At 46.5% G+C, this 18,949-nt stretch overlaps 1 protein-coding gene across 4 annotated transcripts in view; it reads left to right on the top strand.

Moving 5' to 3' along the window:
* Positions 1–7: 7 nt before the first annotated feature.
* The window catches only part of atp2b3b (ATPase plasma membrane Ca2+ transporting 3b), a 347,919-nt gene continuing 328,977 nt past the window's right edge, over positions 8–18,949 (top strand). For all 4 annotated transcript variants that reach the window (XM_034172060.1, XM_034172063.1, XM_034172062.1 and 1 more), the window contains exon 1: positions 8–386. In XM_034172060.1, coding sequence (XP_034027951.1) covers positions 146–386 — 241 coding nt within the window. In that variant the 5' untranslated portion in view covers positions 8–145. The remainder of the gene's footprint in view (positions 387–18,949) is intronic.

The raw sequence follows: 18,949 nt of genomic DNA, 5'->3' as shown, positions 1-18,949 counted from the left end.
ACAAACAAAGTCAAACTGAAGTAAACAGAGATTCTGACCGCTGAGCACATGAACAAGCCTCTGCCAAAAAACACAAACGGAGAACTGAGCTGAGGACTCGCTACGGAGGGAGCGGACCAAATAAGAAAAACAAAAACATATTGATATGTCAACAACAGCCACCATGGGTGAAATGGCAAATAGTGCAGTGGAGTTTTATCCCAAAGGGACTCGAGGTGGGGGTGGGGGGGCAGATGGCAGCCATGCGTGGGGAGATTTTGGGGTTACGGTGAAGGAGCTCAGAGAGCTGATGGAGGTCAGAGGGGCTGAGGCCCTGCAGAAGATCCAGGACAGCTATGGAGACACAGATGGGCTTTGCCAGAGATTACAGTCCAACACCACTGACGGTGAGCAAGCATGTTCACACGAATGAATGAATGAATGGGTGAAAAGGCTGATGGGTGGATGGATGAATGTTGATGAAGGAGTAGATGGATGAAAGGATGAGTACACAAACTAAATAGGCCCACTGAGGGACATTTTCATGAATGTTGGCTTGATGGTTGGGTGATTGAGTCATAACTGGATGAAAATGTTTTTCAGAGAGGAAATGGTCTGGTGAGATTTGTATGTATGAAGCTATTCTATTGATGAATTGGTCATAGGCTTGGTTCAGGTCTCAAATACCATCAGCTACATTACTGCAAAACTCAGTGCAGACAATGGGCTGTATCTAAGCCCCAGCCCAAAGCCGGGCAGAGCACAGCATCAATGTCACTGATAGATTTCCATGGATGCAGTTGTCAGTATCACATTCAGCACTCTTCTTCTTATAAATAGTAAGTTTACATGTGTTCATCTGTGCATCTGTAAGCATGTTGCTCTTAGTTTAAGGTTTGTTCTGGCACTTTGCTGGTGAATTGCTGTTGTGAGAAAGCAGAAACAGAAAAGTGCAGACGTTTTCTGCGACTTATATGGAGCAGTGTTCAGGTTTTTGTCTTTAGGTGGGTTCACAGTCCACATAAACTCTGCTTGTAAACACAGCGATGTGCACTACTACCATAACAAAGTACAATTAAACTGCAATGAAAACAAGAATTAAATATAACACAATGCTAAGATACCCTCAGCTGTATGGGCATAAAAACAGGAAACAGAATGTGACCTTTTGACCTCTTAAAATAGGTCACAGTTAACCATCTTTGGACTCGCTCAAGGTCTGTGTCCCAAGAATGTTTCCTATGAATTTAAAGACCCTGGCAGTAATAGGACTGGACTTATGCTGAGCACAGACAGATAGACAGATGGACAAACGCAAAGCCTTCGCAATACCTGATGGCCATATTTTGGCATTGGGTAAAAATAATGTAAAAATAATCACTAATGGAAAAATGCAAAAAAAACTTCACCTCACTACTTCACCTCAGGGAGCTTTGGTGGCTGCTCCTGTATATGATCTACTCACATGCTTTGATTAATAATAATAATAATATTTGTGTCGCACACAGCAACAAAGTCCTTCACAAAAAATAGACAAAAACCACACTGTCACAAGTTAATAAAAGTAAACTAAAATAAATTACATAAAAACTGAATTAAGATGCTAAGCAATAAATATTTCCCAACATTAAAAATTATAGGCATTGCAGAAAAGGTGTTTTTTTTTTTTAATTCTTGATTCAAAAATGTCAATAAAACTCGATTCTGTTGCAGAGCTACAGTGCACGTAATGCAAACAATTAATCTGTTAATTTCTTCCAAACCTAAGGAACATATGGTCGAACCAAATTGACCATATATGTGCACAGCCATGCAGCATCTTACTTTAAACTTTAAAATCCACCCTTGTGTACAGGCAACCAGCGGAGAGGATACCACTAGGGTTATGTGATCAAACTTCTCTGTTTGAGTCAAAACTCAAGTAGCTGCATTCTGGATCATTTGGAGACCTTTGATGCTTTTATGTGGCAAACCTGAAAATAAAGCATTACAAAAATCAACCAAAATTGGTCTGATTTTTTTTACAATATTTCAAAATGAAAAAGGGCTACTCTTGTCACCTCAAGATGTGCATCAAACAAGAGACAGTCATCAAAAATGACTCCAAGATTCTGAAAAGTCTCACCATGCTGAATCACATAGTCCCAGGGCGTGAGGTGGAGTACAGCCTGGACAGGACGTCAGTCTGTCACAGGGTCACATACACACAGACAAACACATTCACACTTTAAAGTTTCCAGTCCACCTAACCAGCATGTCTGTGGATGTGGAAAGAAGCACCCAGAGGGAAGCCATGCAAACACTGGGAGAACATACAAACTCCACACAGAAAGGCCGCAGGTGGGAATCGATCCCATGACCTTCTTGCTGTGAGGCAACAGTGCTAACCACTAAGCCCCAAAGTGCTATAAATTAAATTTTTTTTAAATGAAAATTTGGCTGCAGCAGTGACAATGTCTGGTGTGAAACATGAGTTATGGGGTAACCCACTGAGGACAACATGCTATGCAACACACCCAGATACATCCTGACACAGTTTTTCCATGGTGCACCCCAACATATGTGTGTGTACATAGATGTGTGTCATAACTGGGTCAGAAGTTTCAAAAAGTCTACTATGAATAGGTTGCAAGTTCATGACAGGCAAAAATGGTGGTGACAAAATGTTGGTTTTAAAATGGACAGAATGGCATTGTTTGTGTTGGTTGAACTGACACTATAGTATGTCAAACTTCCTACAGATAGATTTCCAAGAGGAGTGTAATACCCTCATCACACATAACCGGAATCATGCAGAATGGCGTTGGAATGACGAATCGGCGCACATCGGAAGAGTGTCGGATATCAGTTCCAAAACGTTCTGACAGCCATCTGTGGAAGTCCACATAGTGGCATCTCGATGGCCTCAGGGCGCCATCGAGATGGGACACCTATCCGACGGCGGTCTGAGTGCCATCTGACCGCAATTTACATATTCAGAAGGTGGCATAAACAGGATCCGAAATGATATGAACGTGTATGAGGGAACCTCGAGATGGATCGGGCATGGCAAAGGCTGCCGGTATGACCTGCACATGCCACTTATCTACTTATAATGTCCACCTCCACGCCCCCCCCCGGACCTTAAAGGAACCGTTGATATGCATGTAGCACACAGTGAACACAGTGCAAACAAACCGAAAGCACTGTGTCGACTGCGGGTCAACGTGTGGCGCAGTACAGATAATATTCCTCCCCATGGGCGACATCAATAATGTGAAATATTGTGCCCATCAGATCTGCAACACCACGGCAGCTGGCGGGCAGTTGTGCGGCTGTCACACATCACGTCAGAGGCTCACAGGTGAACAGATCTCACTGCTATAATAAATAAATTATTGCTTGATCACATTTAATTCTGTCTGACATATGACGAGGAACTGTTTCACCACGACAACATATGAAACATTAAATCTCACCTCCAGGAGCATTTTGCTACGCAGTGTGCCAGGACCACACAGCTGTGGTGGAATGCTGGAAACAACGATTGGCATAAATAAATCCCATGTGATAATCCAACCAAAAATCATGATGTAGAGTTGCATTGTTGGGGGGGGCGGGAATAAATTAAAGTTTGCTGCTACGAATATAGTGGGAAAGCTCACTGCAAACTTTTAAGCAAAGGTGTCCTTTGACTCTCAGCAAAGGTTTGCTGCGTGTGCGCGCACATGCACGTGCGCGCACACGCAGCAAAGTTTAGCTGGTAGTAAAACTGTCCAATGACAGCTGACCACATGCACATGTAGCAGCTTATTATGAAAACACACACACACACACTGAGCGGTCATTTCCTCATGTCAGCACTTCTACGCACACACACGCACGTGAGGTCAGTGAGCCGGGGAATAAGAGGACGAGTGAAGGAGTGACTGAATGAGAGTGGGTGGCTGCACATATGGACACATATGGTGTGAGTCCGGTCCATATATTGGTGTTCTTTGATGTCCAGTACTGGTCCTATGCAAAGGGAAGAACACAGCGCTCCGGTCCCGTGTTTGCCACCCAGACATTTAGACATTGGGGAGTCTTCAGCGCCTTTTATGGCCATCTGACAGCAGTCTGTGTCATCAACATACGCTTTGGATATGATCTGACAGGTGTGGACGAGGCAGTCTGTCTGCGTCGTGACACGGCTAACCATGCCTCTTTTCCTCCCGACTGTGTCGGATTATGGCAATATTTGCTGTATCGAGCATGGTTCCTCCACATTCTTGGTATGTGTGATGGGGGCTTAAACTGTGATGCAGAGTTGGCTCTGTGTGGACACATGAAGTGTGAGCACATACAACATAAGAGCACAAAGCAAATGCCAGTGACACACCTGTTTTATCCATAACTTGGATAATACTGTCTACAAGCCATTCAGCAACAGTTTAGCTTAAAATGGGTCTGGTTTCTCACTTTATTGATGAACTTGAATCATGGTCAGCACACAAAAGTGAGGAAATCCTCTGTGAAAATCTTATCATGCGTGCCAGCATGATTGATTGATAAATTGCGTGTTGCATAAATTATTCACGGGCTTTGTATGGCTTTATATAGGGACGTGGAGTGAAGTAATTATTACCAGAAATCTTCAGTATTTTGCTCTGTATCCATGCAGTCTACTCCTTTTACCTTCTGTAAGATGAGCCATATAAATTACCCCAGGTTCTATTAATCTCATGTGGAAATAAATGTCTGTATAAAAGGAAATTTTAGCTGTTTTTAACCATGGAAGTGTGTGACGCATTTGGAAAATGCACTGTACCCCTGCGACACATTTGTGCATGCAAAATAGTTCATTGAGCTGCATGCAGGTAAAAACATTCAAACATGTTTTTTGTCTTGCGTGAAGTATGAGTCGCTGATAACTTCCTTACTGCATAATTTATTTTTGCCAGACAGGCTTTAAATGGTTTTGTATGGGTAGGTGGGTGAAATCTGCAGCATTTTGTGGCATCCAAAGAATACACCATATGGACTGCATTCATACAGGTAGTTGTGTTGTGTGTTGGGGGGTGTGGCTGGATGTTTTGGTGTTCTTTTCTTTTCTTTGCTCTTCAGGTGGCATGGAAACTGATTTGTCTGTGGAGAAGGTGCTGGCTGAAGAATCCTCACCCTCATCAACATCATGTGAAGCACCTGTGACTGGTGCTCACATGCAACCTTAAAGACTTTCAGCTGAAGCAGATAATTGGATGGCGTTCTGCTTTTAAGGCATGTGTGATTCAAGCAGAACTGCCGGGAACTCGACCTTGTGATGTTCGTTTGTGAGACGCTGAGGACCGCACCTGGGTTTGACACATCGAGCCCGTGAAGCAAGGAAGGGTGAGGACACATGCTGTCAGCACACATTAAAGGTAATTAAGTATGTGACTAATTGTTGATAGTAACTTGGTGTTTTGTTACATAGTATACTTGAATTGTGATGAGAATTGTGCAGCTTGCTTCTCACTGCTGTGGCGTGCAGGATAAGTGATCCTCCACTTGTTGTGAGAAGCTGCTCATTTGCATAAAGATAAAAAGTACAGACCTGAATGTGTTGCTGATAGCGTGTGTCTTTTGAAAGATATTGTTGTAACTGCTGACTTACCTCACATCTTCTTTGCTTCACAGAGAGTCAGTTTGTCGTGTCCACCTGGGGGGTGTTTGTCTGGTGGTAGTGGGTCCAGGAACGCCGGACTTCTCTCCTTGCGGGCGCTGGAGAGCGTGCCAGCAGTCACTCCTCCAGAAGGACGTTGGTTTTGGTTTTGTACATTTTATTTAGGCACAGGTGAAAAATAAATTGTTTTTGTTGTTGGAACCGCTTTCTGGTTATTTTTAGCGCTGGGTTCTGTCTGACGCAGGTTCGCTCCTCAATCAGCGTCGACACATAACAAGTTGTACATTTTGCCTCTGTAAAACAATCCATAGAAATTACCTCAGGTTAGGTTAATATTTTGTGAATACAAGCATTTGTGTAAAAGGAGTTTTCCACTGTTTATGTCTGGCATGATTGTGCGTCTTTGGCTCACCTATGTTGTTGCCCACAAAATAGACCATGGCTCTGTATAAAAGTTGGGTTGCCACAGCAGAGCTGATGGATCTGCATGTTCCTTTGGGACTAGTTTTATGCCAGATGCCCTTCCTGACACAACTCCACATTATATGCAGAATGGGCAGGGGTGGTCCTGAATTTGGACAATTTTACTGTTTTAACAAGCACACCGCTTGGCTAAGTATATTGATTAAAAAAAAATCCAAGCATGTTTGCTTTTGTATTTATGATGCTCAGACCACAGCTCTTCACAAGGACCACTTTCCAAATTTCAGCAGTGGAGCTGTTCATTTCTTTTCTTCTTCTTTTATGCCCTCCTTCTCCTCATAGTCATGACCATGCCTGTGCAACAAATACTTGCGTATGTTTGTTGAAAAGTAGTTATCTTTTGTGTTTTCAATACCTAACGTATAAATTATCAATACTAAAATTTCTCTCAAATGAAATACTGGAGCACTGACTTCTTAGATGGTCCATTTGTGCAATTAAGCACATAGAGAGCCATGTTATCTTAGATATTTTTAATAAAATGCTTAGAAAGGACAAACACACTCAAGTCCACTGCTATCAGCTTCTATCAGCTGGGCCCTGTCTTTGACACACAGTGGTCCCTCCAAGTAACCACACTTTGAATTATTCATTAAACTAGCTTTAATGAGTGACATGAAAATTCACTCCCTGTTGTCATCAATGAGGAAACTAATTAGAAAGGCCAAAACAGTTTTTTGGACTGGGTTGTTATGTGTGGTGTAACGTTGGAGACTTCAACATAATTTCCAACTCTAACCCAGTCACACAACTGAAAATGTTCATATGCTTTCATTTAATAAAAAATAAATAAAATAAAATGTTATTAAAGCAGAAAAAAGAAACAGGGACTGGCTCACATGTGGATCCAGCCTCAAGTGGCCATTCGAGGAACTGCAAGATTTAGCACTTCATTGTTGGCTTCATTTTTCAGCACCAGAGTTTGAAGCTTGTGTTGACTACCTACCCTGAATCCAATCCACTCCCCTTACATGAACATTCACAGTAGCTCTGTGAGTGACAGAGAGAGACTGGGAGGGAGGGGGAGCAAGCAGAAATAATTTCTGTAGTAATGTGGCATTTGCTCCATTTAGACACAAAGAGATGCTGCACCTGAGTGGAGAGTGGTTTGTAACCCAGTCCCACTTCAGGCTGACCGGTTAATGAAATGGGCCATCCAAGCGAATGGCAATCAAGCTCTGCTCTATGTGCACGTGTGCACAAGTATGTGGCTCACCTGTGGCCACCATCAAACAGACAGACAGAGGAACATCAGGAGTGTTCAGGGAAACACAAAAAACGATGAACCGTTCTTTTGAATGGCTCTCAGAAAGAAACAGAACCATAAAATCCACTTCCCTTTAACAGCTGAGACTGTTCATAACGCTTTCATTTAATTAAAAAAATTCTTCACTTTAGTGTGGAATTGCATCAGGAAAGGCATCCAGCGTAAAACCAGCATGCTGATCCACCTTGGATCTGCTGTGGTGACCTCGAGTGAAACAAGAGAGAAGCAGAAGGGACTTACTATTAACAGAAAGCAGAGAGCATCCGCGCACTCAGATCTGTAAAAATCTAATTTAATAGTGCAAGCTTTGCTTTTGGTCAGAGACCTTCTTCCAGCATAAACAGGCAGCAAGTGAGTGCAGCAATGCAAAGACCTGGAAGAACATCACTCGATTATCATCAGCTTGTCTTTTATATTTTTAATTCATTTATATAAAGTTGTAGAGCTTTGCTTTGAGTTTGAGTTTAAGGAGGATAATTTTAGAAATTTTCATGTTGAGAAGCCTGGTTTAGTTTTTGTATTTGAAATGGCATAAACAAATTAAAATATGTGAAATATCAAGCGGCCCAATACTTTTGGAGGGCACTGTAACTGTGTGTAAATTTTCTTCCTGCTTACAGACTGCTATTCTGTGACATGGGCATAGCCAGAAGGGCAAGGGATGTGAATGCCACCAGACCCCCCCAAAAACCCCTTAAAGAAATATTTTTGAAGGCATTTTTGCAAGTACTGCTACTACTAACACTAATAATAATACAAATAATAGAAGCAGAAACACAAGATTGCATAAGGAATGTGAAAAATGTTTAACAGTGACCAGCACCCGCATTCCCACCCTGCAAGTAATATTTAAACATTGATTTTTGACATTTGTGAATCATTCAGAATCATCCAAAGTCTGCATCGCGATGTAACTAAGAATCAGTTATTTTCCCCTCAACCTGAACAAGTATATCAAATTTCACATTGATACACAAAGGCTTTGTTAAGATATTATGTATAGAAGGTTTCAGAGCCTCTGACCCCTGATGGTCACAGTTAGAACCAAAATGTGTCCAACATTGAACTTGTCCAAGTTATTAGTCAGGTGACCAGGGGCCTCATGTGCCCCTGATCCAGATGTATCAAAGTGTGTGCACATGGATCCAAGCACGTTCCGTTTGTACAGCCCACTGAACATGGAATTGAGTGCACATGCAGATGTACCAAACTCCTCCCTCTTCACGCCCCTATTTAAATATGCAAATTCATGTAAATAGGCCCTGGGAAATGGGATTCTCCTCTATCTAATAATTCCACATGAACACAGAAAATAAATTATCCAGAGTGTGTGCTACAGATGACTGGAAATGACATGGAGATACACATTGATAGTTTATTTGGTTCCCTGTCAAACGGAATACACATGAAATGGAAATAAAGTTAGTGGGAGCGTGTGTGTGTGAGGCCATAAACTCTGTGGGCTCAGAGCAGCGCACACACTGAGGTTAAAACAAATAAGGTGCGCTGCAGCTGACAGTGTGTGACATTCACAACTTTACACATGCGTTGATTGACAAATACTGAACACAGGAAGACAATCAGGGGCCTGTTGAGAAGCTCTGCAGCTCTAGTTTCACCATCAAGCTAAACAAAAAGACAATGATAATAATAACAAAACATATTTGAATGTGCACATGCCCAAATGTGCCCGTGGTGGTTTTCATTTGGAACAATTACGTGAATAAACTATATACTTACTAAGCAGCACACCGTGCCAGCCCCTAGCCTGTTCCTAACCCATCCCAATGCATTTGTGTATCACATATGATTTGTACACTGATGGAATGAAATTTTATCCTATTAACAAAGACAAATTTATCATGTGATGGTATCTTTATAGCAATGTGTGTGCAGTCAATAGCACCGATTACATTCGGGAAACCAGCTGTCGTAAACTGCGCTTTAATGTTGGAATGTCAGGGTTCTCAGCAGCATTTTTTCTCAGTGGAATGGGATGGAAAAATCAGCGCATTTCCATGGTCATTTCATTTTTGATACATCTGAACGTTAGCGTGGAGAAGGATGTACACCATGTTTTTGTGCATACACAGCCTTTGTACATGAGGCCCCTGGTGCACCAAGATTCACCTTGGTAGATGAAATCTTTGTCAGTGTCTCATGTACTGTAACTTCCGAACTATTAGCCGATACTTTTTTCACACACTTTGAACACTGTGGCTTTTACAGTGATGTGGCTAATTTATGGATTTTTACAGGCTTTTTCATAAGTCGACATACGTCAGTTGATGCTGTCATTTGATTTCCTGAAAGCTGCGCTCCTCATGCGGTGTAAATTTACACACACTGTAAATATAAGATCTTACCTGTTTGTTTTAGTGAAGAAAAGTCCCTCTCCAGCACTTTGCGCCACAGTTGCGCCATCAGATCAGTCAGCAGAGTGGAGCCTTCTCCCCCAACCCTTCCAAACCAGTTCTCTGTCTTGGTGCAACAAGTCGAAAAAGTCACAGCGCCTTATTAACGTCTCATTTACCACAGACTCCATCCGATCCTGGTTGCACGCGATGAAAGTTAGAAAAAGAAAAAGTTCAAATTACTCAGTTTTCCGTGTAGAGCAGAGACACCGTGCATGTACATGCTGGATGATGTGCGCGTCAGTATTTACGTGTAACACTTCAGGGGAAAGAAAGCATTTACGGTATGTATTTAATTAAAAGTTAAAAAAATCTTTCTAACATCTTAATGTGTCAATATCTCATGTTACAATGTGGAGACCCATGGCTTATAGACAAGTGCAGCCTATTTATGTACAATTTCTTTTTTCTTTTTAAAATTGGTGGGTGTGGCTAATATTCAGGTGCTCTCTATAATCTGGAAATTACGGTACGCAACATTTCCAGGACTCAGTCCTCTATTGGCCATAATAAAGACTGAAATAATTTCAGTGTCGAAATTGAAAGCAGTCTTAGCGCTGTCAACTGCTGAACCACATTTCATCATGATACAAGATATCATCTGCACACCAACCACACACATATGCACACATGGACAGACACACAAAGTCAGTTCTTTGAGCAACTCTGCCTTCAGCAACACATGAAAATGAAAACATGAAAACAGACACCCTCTCTACGTTTAAGATTAGGCTTAAAACTTTCCTTTTTGCTAAAGCTTATAGTTAGGGCTGGATCAGGTGACCCTGAACCATCCCTTAGTTATGCTGCTATAGACTTAGACTGCTGGGGGGTTCCCATGATGCACTGAGTGTTTCCTTCTCTTTTTGCTCTGTATGCACCACTCTGCATTTAATCATTAGTGATTGATCTCTGCTCCCCTCCACAGCATGTCTTTTTCCTGGTTCTCTCCCTCAGCCCCAACCAGTCCCAGCAGAAGACTGCCCCTCCCTGAGCCTGGTTCTGCTGGAGGTTTCTTCCTGTTAAAAGGGAGTTTTTCCTTCCCACTGTTGCCAAGTGCTTGCTCACAGGGGGTCGTTTTGACCGTTGGGGTTTTTACGTAATTATTGTATGGCCTTGCCTTACAATATAAAGTGCCTTGGGGCAACTGTTTGTTGTGATTTGGCGCTACATAAATAAAATTGATTGATTGATTCATGAAAATCTGTCAAGAAAAAAATATGACCTGTGACCAACACCTGATATGACTGGTAGAAAGGAAAATGAACTTAATGTCAGTGACAAGTATGACATGGTGGCTTTTTCCAAATGTATTGGCAGAATAGAAAAATCAAATGCAACTAAATGTGTACAGTATCTTTCAATTACTGTGGACCTACAGAAACACAGAGACCTATAACAGGGGCGTGTGAGCATGGGAATGGAGTAACTAAAAGCTGATCTTCCAGGAGCTTCCTGACTACCCTCCAGAGGTAGATGCAAGTCCTGTACAGATCCTGAGGACCATCGGGCTGGTGGTTATCTACAATTGCGTAATGTGAAATGTTGAAAGTCTATGACTCCCCCTGGACAACAAGCCAGTCCATCACAGGTTACTTCCCCAGTCAAGGCTGGTACCTATTTGCAACTGGGTGGACTGGGACAATATCGATGAAGCATCTTGTCCAAGGAGACAGACAGATAGCATGACAAGGAATCAAACACACGTTCACACAACTGTTTCTCAGTCACCATCAATCCAGCATCCAACAATCATCCAGCGGGTGGCAGACATGTCTGTGTGGTATTACATAGGGAAAATATTGCTTAACTTGGAAATAAGTCACAACAAAAGCATGATGCTGTTGAAATATAGTTTTAATGTAACTTCAAAAGAGATTCCGTACATTTCAAACTAGCACTACATTAGTGCAATGGATGACTGATTTATACTGGATTCACACAGACTATATGTAAGAACCAAATTTACACGGAACAGCTTCGGACTTTGTGCTCCAGGAACCCAATGGGCTTCTTAAAATTTAGTTGCTAATTTGCATATTTCTCAGTTAATTTGAAAAACTAGTGATGGTAATTGTCCATTTGGGACAGACTCAGATTTTTAATATCTGCGATGCAGACAAATTAGCTATCTTATGGACAAAGTTAGGAACAGACAACAGGCTAACATTCCAGAACTTTCCATCACAGAGCCACCTTGCCTATGAAAAAACTGGGTGATATACCGCTGACCCTTTGCTTCTTTCTCCTTTCTCCTGTCTATGTTGGGAAGGTGTCGTAGCACGGACCCACAACAGGGGGCGCAAATGAACGGACAATGAGTAAGCCAAAAGGTAACAATTTAATGTTGTGATATTACACAACGAAACGTGTCTTAATTTCACAGTCAATAAACACCAGGTGAAGTGTGGGCAGGCTCGAAGATAGAAGGCGCCCGACGAGAGAGAAGCCGCGTCCCACACGGCTTCCACCACCAACTGCCTGAAGAACACCGGAGCCGCCAAGTCCCGAGTCCCCAGGTGGCCTCTGTCTTCGACTGTCGACCCTGGTACTGCTGGCAGAAAGCAGAAATATGATGTGTGAGTGTGAGTCCGCACACTCAGTAATCTATAGTCCAGATACCGTTAGGAGGGAGCACCTCCACCTCCAAATCACACACACTCGTGCAGCTCCTGTTTGTCCCTCTTCTGGGTCTTCACAGGAATGCGACTGCACACAGAACAAAGTTAGACAGCGTATTAGTCAGCAGAGAAATTACCTTGGTTCTGGTAGTCGATTTCTCGGCGGGGAGGTGGAGTTGCAGTCCGGCTTTTATGGTAGTGATGATAACGAGTGACAGCTGGTGCAGAGGATGAGTGACAGCTGTCACTTCTTCTGGGTCTGGCGCCCTCTCGTGCTTGGAGCCCGCACTCCAAGCAGGGCGCCCTCCGGTGGTGGTGGGCCAGCAGTACCTCCTCTTCAGCGGCCCACACAACAGGACCCCCCCCTCAACGGGCGCCTACTGGCGTCCGACCAGGCTTGTCCGGATGTCTTGTGTAGAATTCGGCCAGGAGGGCCGGGTCCAGGATGAAGCTCCTCTTCACCCAGGAGCGTTCTTCAGGTCCATACCCCTCCCAGTCCACCAGATATTGGAAACCCCGGCCCTTACGACGGACGTCCAGGAGCCTGCGGACTGTCCAGGCAGGCTCCCCGTCAATGAGCCGGGCAGGAGGCGGCGTAGGTCCCGGAGTACAGAGGGGCGAGGTGTGGTGTGGTTTGAGACGGGAAACATGAAAGACAGGGTGAATCCGCAGTGAAGCCGGGAGTTGAAGCTTCACTGCGGCCGGGTTGATGATCTTGAGGATACGAAAGGGTCCGATGAATCTGTCCTTTAGTTTTGGGGAGTCGACACACAAAGGGATGTCCTTGGTCGAGAGCCACACCTCCTGCCCGGGCTGGTATGTTGGGGCCGGGGAACGTCGGCGGTCCGCATGGGTCTTGGCCCTCGTCCGGGCTTTTAACAGGGCAGAGCGGGCGGTCCGCCACACCCGGCGGCACCTCCTGAGGTGGGCCTGGACCGAGGGCACACCGACCTCTCCCTCCACCAGCGGGAACAATGGGGGCTGGAACCCCAAATATGCCTCAAAAGGGGAGAGGCCGGTAGCAGACGAGACTTGGCTGTTATGGGCATACTCGATCCAGGTCAGATGGTGACTCCAGGCCACCGGGTGCGCGGAGGTGACGCAGCGAAGGGCCTGTTCCAACTCCTGGTTAGCCCGCTCTGCCTGGCCGTTGGTCTGGGGGTGGTACCCGGACGAGAGACTCACGGTGGCCCCCAGCTCCTTACAGAAACTCTTCCACACCTGCGAAGAGAACTGGGGACCACGATCTGATACAATGTCCGATGGTATCCCATGCAGCCGCATGACGTGGTGGACCAGAAGGTCTGCCGTCTCCTGGGCTGTCGGGAGCTTCGGGAGGGCCACGAAGTGGGCCGCCTTGGAGAACCGGTCCACTATCGTGAGAATAACGGTGTTGCCCTGGGACGGCGGGAGGCCCGTGATGAAGTCCAGGCCGATGTGAGACCAGGGGCGATGAGGCACCGGCAGGGGCTGGAGGAGTCCCGTCGTCCTCCGATGGTCTGCCTTGCCCCTGGCGCAGATGGTACAGGCCTGGATGTAGTCCCGGACGTCGGTTTCCAGGGACGCCCACCAGAAGCGCTGCTGGACTACTGCCACGGTCCTACGCACTCCGGGATGACAGGAGAGCTTGGATCCGTGACAGAAGTCCAATACGGCAGCTCTTGCCTCTGGTGGGACGTACAGTCTGTTCTTGGGGCCAGTCCCCGGGTCCGGGCTCCTTGTCAGGGCCTCCCGGACGGTCTTCTCCACGTCCCAGGTGAGGGTGGCCACGACAGTGGACTCGGGGATGATGGTCTCGGTGGGGTTCGACAGCCCCGCTTTGGCTTCTTCTTCGTGTACCCGGGACAATGCATCTGGTTTTTGGTTCTTGGTCCCGGGGCGATATGTGATCTGGAAGTCAAAGCGCCCGAAGAACAGAGACCAGCGGGCTTGCCTGGGGTTCAGCCGCTTGGCGGTCCGGATGTACTCCAGGTTCCGATGGTCAGTGAAAACCGTGAAGGGCAACGATGCCCCCTCCAGCAGGTGTCTCCACTCTTCAAGAGCCTCCTTCACCGCAAGAAGTTCCCGATTGCCGACGTCATAGTTCCGTTCAGCTGGGGTCAACCTGCGGGAATAAAAGGCACAAGGATGGAGGACTTTATCAGCCTCCACGCTCTGGGACAGCACGGCTCCTATCCCTGAGTCAGAGGCGTCCACCTCTACTATGTACTGGCGATCAGGATCAGGCTGCACCAGAACTGGTGCAGTCGAGAACCGGCGTTTCAACTCCTGGAACGCGGCTTCGCACCGATCCGACCAGGTGAAGGGGACCTTGGTGGAGGTCAGGGCAGTCAGGGGGCTAACTACCTGACTGTAACCTTTAATGAACCTCCTGTAGAAATTTGCAAAGCCTAGGAACTGCTGTAGTTTCCTGCGGCTTGTTGGTTGGGGCCAATCTCTCACCGCCGCAACCTTAGCCGGATCAGGGACGACGGAGTTGGAGGAGATGATGAACCCCAGGAAGGACAAAGAAGTGCGGTGGAACTCGTACTTCTCGCCCTTCACAAACAGCCGGTTCTCCAACAACCGCTGTAGGACCTGACGTACATGCTGGACATGGGTCTCAGGGTCCGGGGAAAAGATGAGTATATCGTCCAGATATACGAAGACGAACCGATGCAGGAAGTCCCGCAAGACGTCATTTACCAAAGCTTGGAACGTCGCGGGGGCGTTAGTGAGGCCGAACGGCATGACCAGGTACTCAAAATGACCTAACGGGGTGTTGAATGCCGTCTTCCATTCGTCTCCCTTCCGGATCCGAACCAGGTGGTACGCGTTTCTAAGATCCAATTTTGTGAAAATTTGGGCTCCATGCAGGGGCGTGAACACTGAATCTAACAGAGGTAACGGGTATCGGTTGCGAACCGTGATCTCGTTCAGCCCTCTGTAATCAATGCATGGACGGAGTCCGCCGTCTTTCTTGCCCACAAAAAAGAAACCAGCACCCATCGGGGAGGTGGAATTCCGGATCAGCCCGGCAGCTAAGGAGTCCCGGATGTAGGTCTCCATTGATTCACGTTCCGGACGTGAGAGGTTGTACAGCCTGCTGGACGGGTACTCAGCGCCCGGGACCAAATCGATGGCACAATCATACGGTCGGTGCGGGGGAAGAGTGAGTGCCAGATCTTTGCTGAAAACGTCAGCAAGATCGTGGTACTCCTTTGGCACCGCCGATAGATTGGGGGGAACTTTGACCTCCTCATTAGCCGTAGTGCCGGGAGGAACCGAGGATCCTAAGCACTCCCGGTGGCAGGTTTCGCTCCACTGCGTCACAACCCCAGATGGCCAATCAATCCGGGGATTGTGCTTCACCATCCATGGAAAGCCCAAAATCACTCGGGAGGTAGAAGGTGTTATATGGAACACTATCTCCTCCCTGTGATTCCCAGACACAACCAAAGTCACTGGTTGTGTCTGATGTGTGATTAATGGAAGCAGGGTGCCATCTAGTGCTCGCACCTGCAATGGTGCCGGCAGAGCCACCAGAGGGAGTCCTACTTCCTTTACCCATCTGCTGTCCAGCAGATTCCCTTCAGACCCTGTGTCTATCAGTGCTGGGGCATGAAGGGTTAAATCCCCACAAAGGATTGTTACTGGGATTCGTGCAGATTTGCGGGGTTTTCCCGCGTGCGTGTTATGACCCACCCTTAGCCCAGTTTCTAAGGACGGGCGTTGTAGTTTGACCGTTTTAGGGCAGTCCTTCTGCATGTGCTCGCAAGAGCCGCAGACGAAACACTCCCCGTGGGCCAGCCTCCTTTGTCTGATGTTTGACTTTAATTTGGCCCTACTCGTGTCCCTAGCCTCCTCAGCAGGGGGAGCTGTAGCCACACAGAGCTCTCTGGCAGTGAAGCGTGGGGACGACGTCACCTTGTCGGAACCGGAAGGGGGAGGGACGACTCGTGCCCGGTCATGCCTCCCGGCCTGCTCCCGACGATGCTCGCTTAAACGGTTGTCTAAACGTATAACCAAATCGATCAGCCCGTCAAATTCCCGCGGTTCCTCCTTGGCCAGTAGGTGCTCCTTGAGGACCGGGGACAGTCCATTTACAAAGGCGGCGCGGAGCGCAACGTTATTCCAGCCGGACCTCGCTGCCGCGATGCGGAAGCCGACTGCATACTCGGCTGCGCTACGACGCCCCTGTCTCATCGACAGCAGCACGTTCGAAGCGGTCTCGCCTCTGTTGGGATGATCAATCACTTGTTTGAATTCCCGTACAAACCCAGTATAAGACGTTAGGAGCCGTGAATTCTGCTCCCAAAGCGCCGTAGCCCATGCGCGTGCCTCTCCTTGAAGCAAATTAATAACATAAGCCACCCGGCTAGCGTCTGATGCGTACATGACGGGGCGCTGTGAAAAGACGAGCGAACACTGCATGAGGAAGTCCGCGCACGTCTCGACACAGCCCCCGTACGGTTCCGGAGGGCTTATGTATGCTTCAGGGGACGGTGGGGGGGGTTCGTTGAACGACCAGTGGAACGTCTAATACGGGCCCAGGACCAGCCAGAGGAGTGGCTGCAGCAGCGCCCTGATCGCGCGCTTCCACCCTGGCGGTGAGAGCCTCCACCCTCCGATTAAGGAGGACACTCTGCTCGGTCACAAATTCTAACCGGGCCTTGAAGGCGGTTAAGATCTGCTGCAGCTCACTCAACCCGCCTCCCGCTGACGCCTGCGCTCCTGGCTCTTCCATTGGCCGTTCAAGCTGGAGTTGACGCCCCTCGGAGTCCATGACGATGGCCGAGAAATCCTGTTGGGAAGGTGTCGTAGCACGGACCCACAACAGGGGGCGCAAATGAACGGACAATGAGTAAGCCAAAAGGTAACAATTTAATGTTGTGATATTACACAACGAAACGTGTCTTAATTTCACAGTCAATAAACACCAGGTGAAGTGTGGGCAGGCTCGAAGATAGAAGACGCCCGACGAGAGAGAAGCCGCGTCCCACACGGCTTCCACCACCAACGGCCTGAAGAACACCGGAGCCGCCAAGTCCCGAGTCCCCAGGTGGCCTCTGTCTTCGACTGTCGACCCTGGTACTGCTGGCAGAAAGCAGAAATATGATGTGTGAGTGTGAGTCCGCACACTCAGTAATCTATAGTCCAGATACCGTTAGGAGGGAGCACCTCCACCTCCAAATCACACACACTCGTGCAGCTCCTGTTTGTCCCTCTTCTGGGTCTTCACAGGAATGCGACTGCACACAGAACAAAGTTAGACAGCGTATTAGTCAGCAGAGAAATTACCTTGGTTCTGGTAGTCGATTTCTCGGCGGGGAGGTGGAGTTGCAGTCCGGCTTTTATGGTAGTGATGATAACGAGTGACAGCTGGTGCAGAGGATGAGTGACAGCTGTCACTTCTTCTGGGTCTGGCGCCCTCTCGTGCTTGGAGCCCGCACTCCAAGCAGGGCGCCCTCTGGTGGTGGTGGGCCAGCAGTACCTCCTCTTCAGCGGCCCACACAACAGTCTAAGCTTTTTTCTTTTTTCTCATATCCCTGGAAAAAAAGTCCTCACCATGTCATTTAGAACCTTCAGACTTTTTTCAGTAAATGCTTCTGTGGAACATTCACATGGCTGAAAAACTTCAGCTTCAGGCCCCCCTAACTACAGCCCTTTTAACCCCCTACCACTTTGAGCATTTTTTTTAAATGTAGATGTAACTTCGTATTCAAACTTTTCAGTTACTTGACAGTAGGGCTGCACAATATGGCCAAATTATCTGAATTTTCAGGTCTTCTTTTTAAGAATATCCTCCTCTACACCACTCCACCAGGAAGCTGTATTTTAATATTTTTAATTAAATTTATACCAAGTTGTAGAGATTTGCTATCATTTATAGTTTAAGGAAGATATTTTTAGAATTGTTTTTGTATTTGAAATAGCATCAACAAATTAAAATGTGTGAAATACCAAGTGTTCAAATAGTTTTTGAGGGCAGATGGACGTGTTCAGGTTCAAATCTGGCTCAAAGATTTTTCTTCTTCTACTAAGGTGGATTAGAACTTTTTTTGTGAACGACAGCACCAACTACTGCACAAGCAGAATGTAGCAGTCAATATGTGTCACCGATTTCAAAATGGCTCTTTTCTACCAGGCATGCGGTGCCGTGACATGTCAGTCATCTGGGTGGCACCTGGGGTATCCAATCAAATTTCATGGGAGTCTAGTACAACCCAGCTACACCCATGCCAGGAAGTGTTCAACATTTGACATTTCCTGTTTCACTGTGGGCTCAAAATGTTGCCCTTCCTGTTTCAGTCTCAATTTGCCAATGAATTCCCGCGATATCCCACCAGATCTCATTTATTGTCAAACCAGGAAGTGTCGATCCAGGAAGTGTTCAACATTTGACTTTTTTTTATTTAATGAGACAAACAAAAAGTTACACAGAAACATTACAGAGGATTCAATACAACAGCAAAAACAGCATACCAAAGAACAGGTTAATAATAATAAAAAAAAACACATCAAAACTAGGGGGAATTCTAAAAAAAACCTTTCCGTGGACTCAAAATTTGACACTTCCTGT

This window comes from Thalassophryne amazonica, chromosome 6 (genome assembly GCF_902500255.1).
Source record: "Thalassophryne amazonica chromosome 6, fThaAma1.1, whole genome shotgun sequence".
Taxonomy (NCBI): domain Eukaryota; kingdom Metazoa; phylum Chordata; class Actinopteri; order Batrachoidiformes; family Batrachoididae; genus Thalassophryne; species Thalassophryne amazonica.
This window is presented reverse-complemented; position numbering and strand designations above follow the sequence as displayed.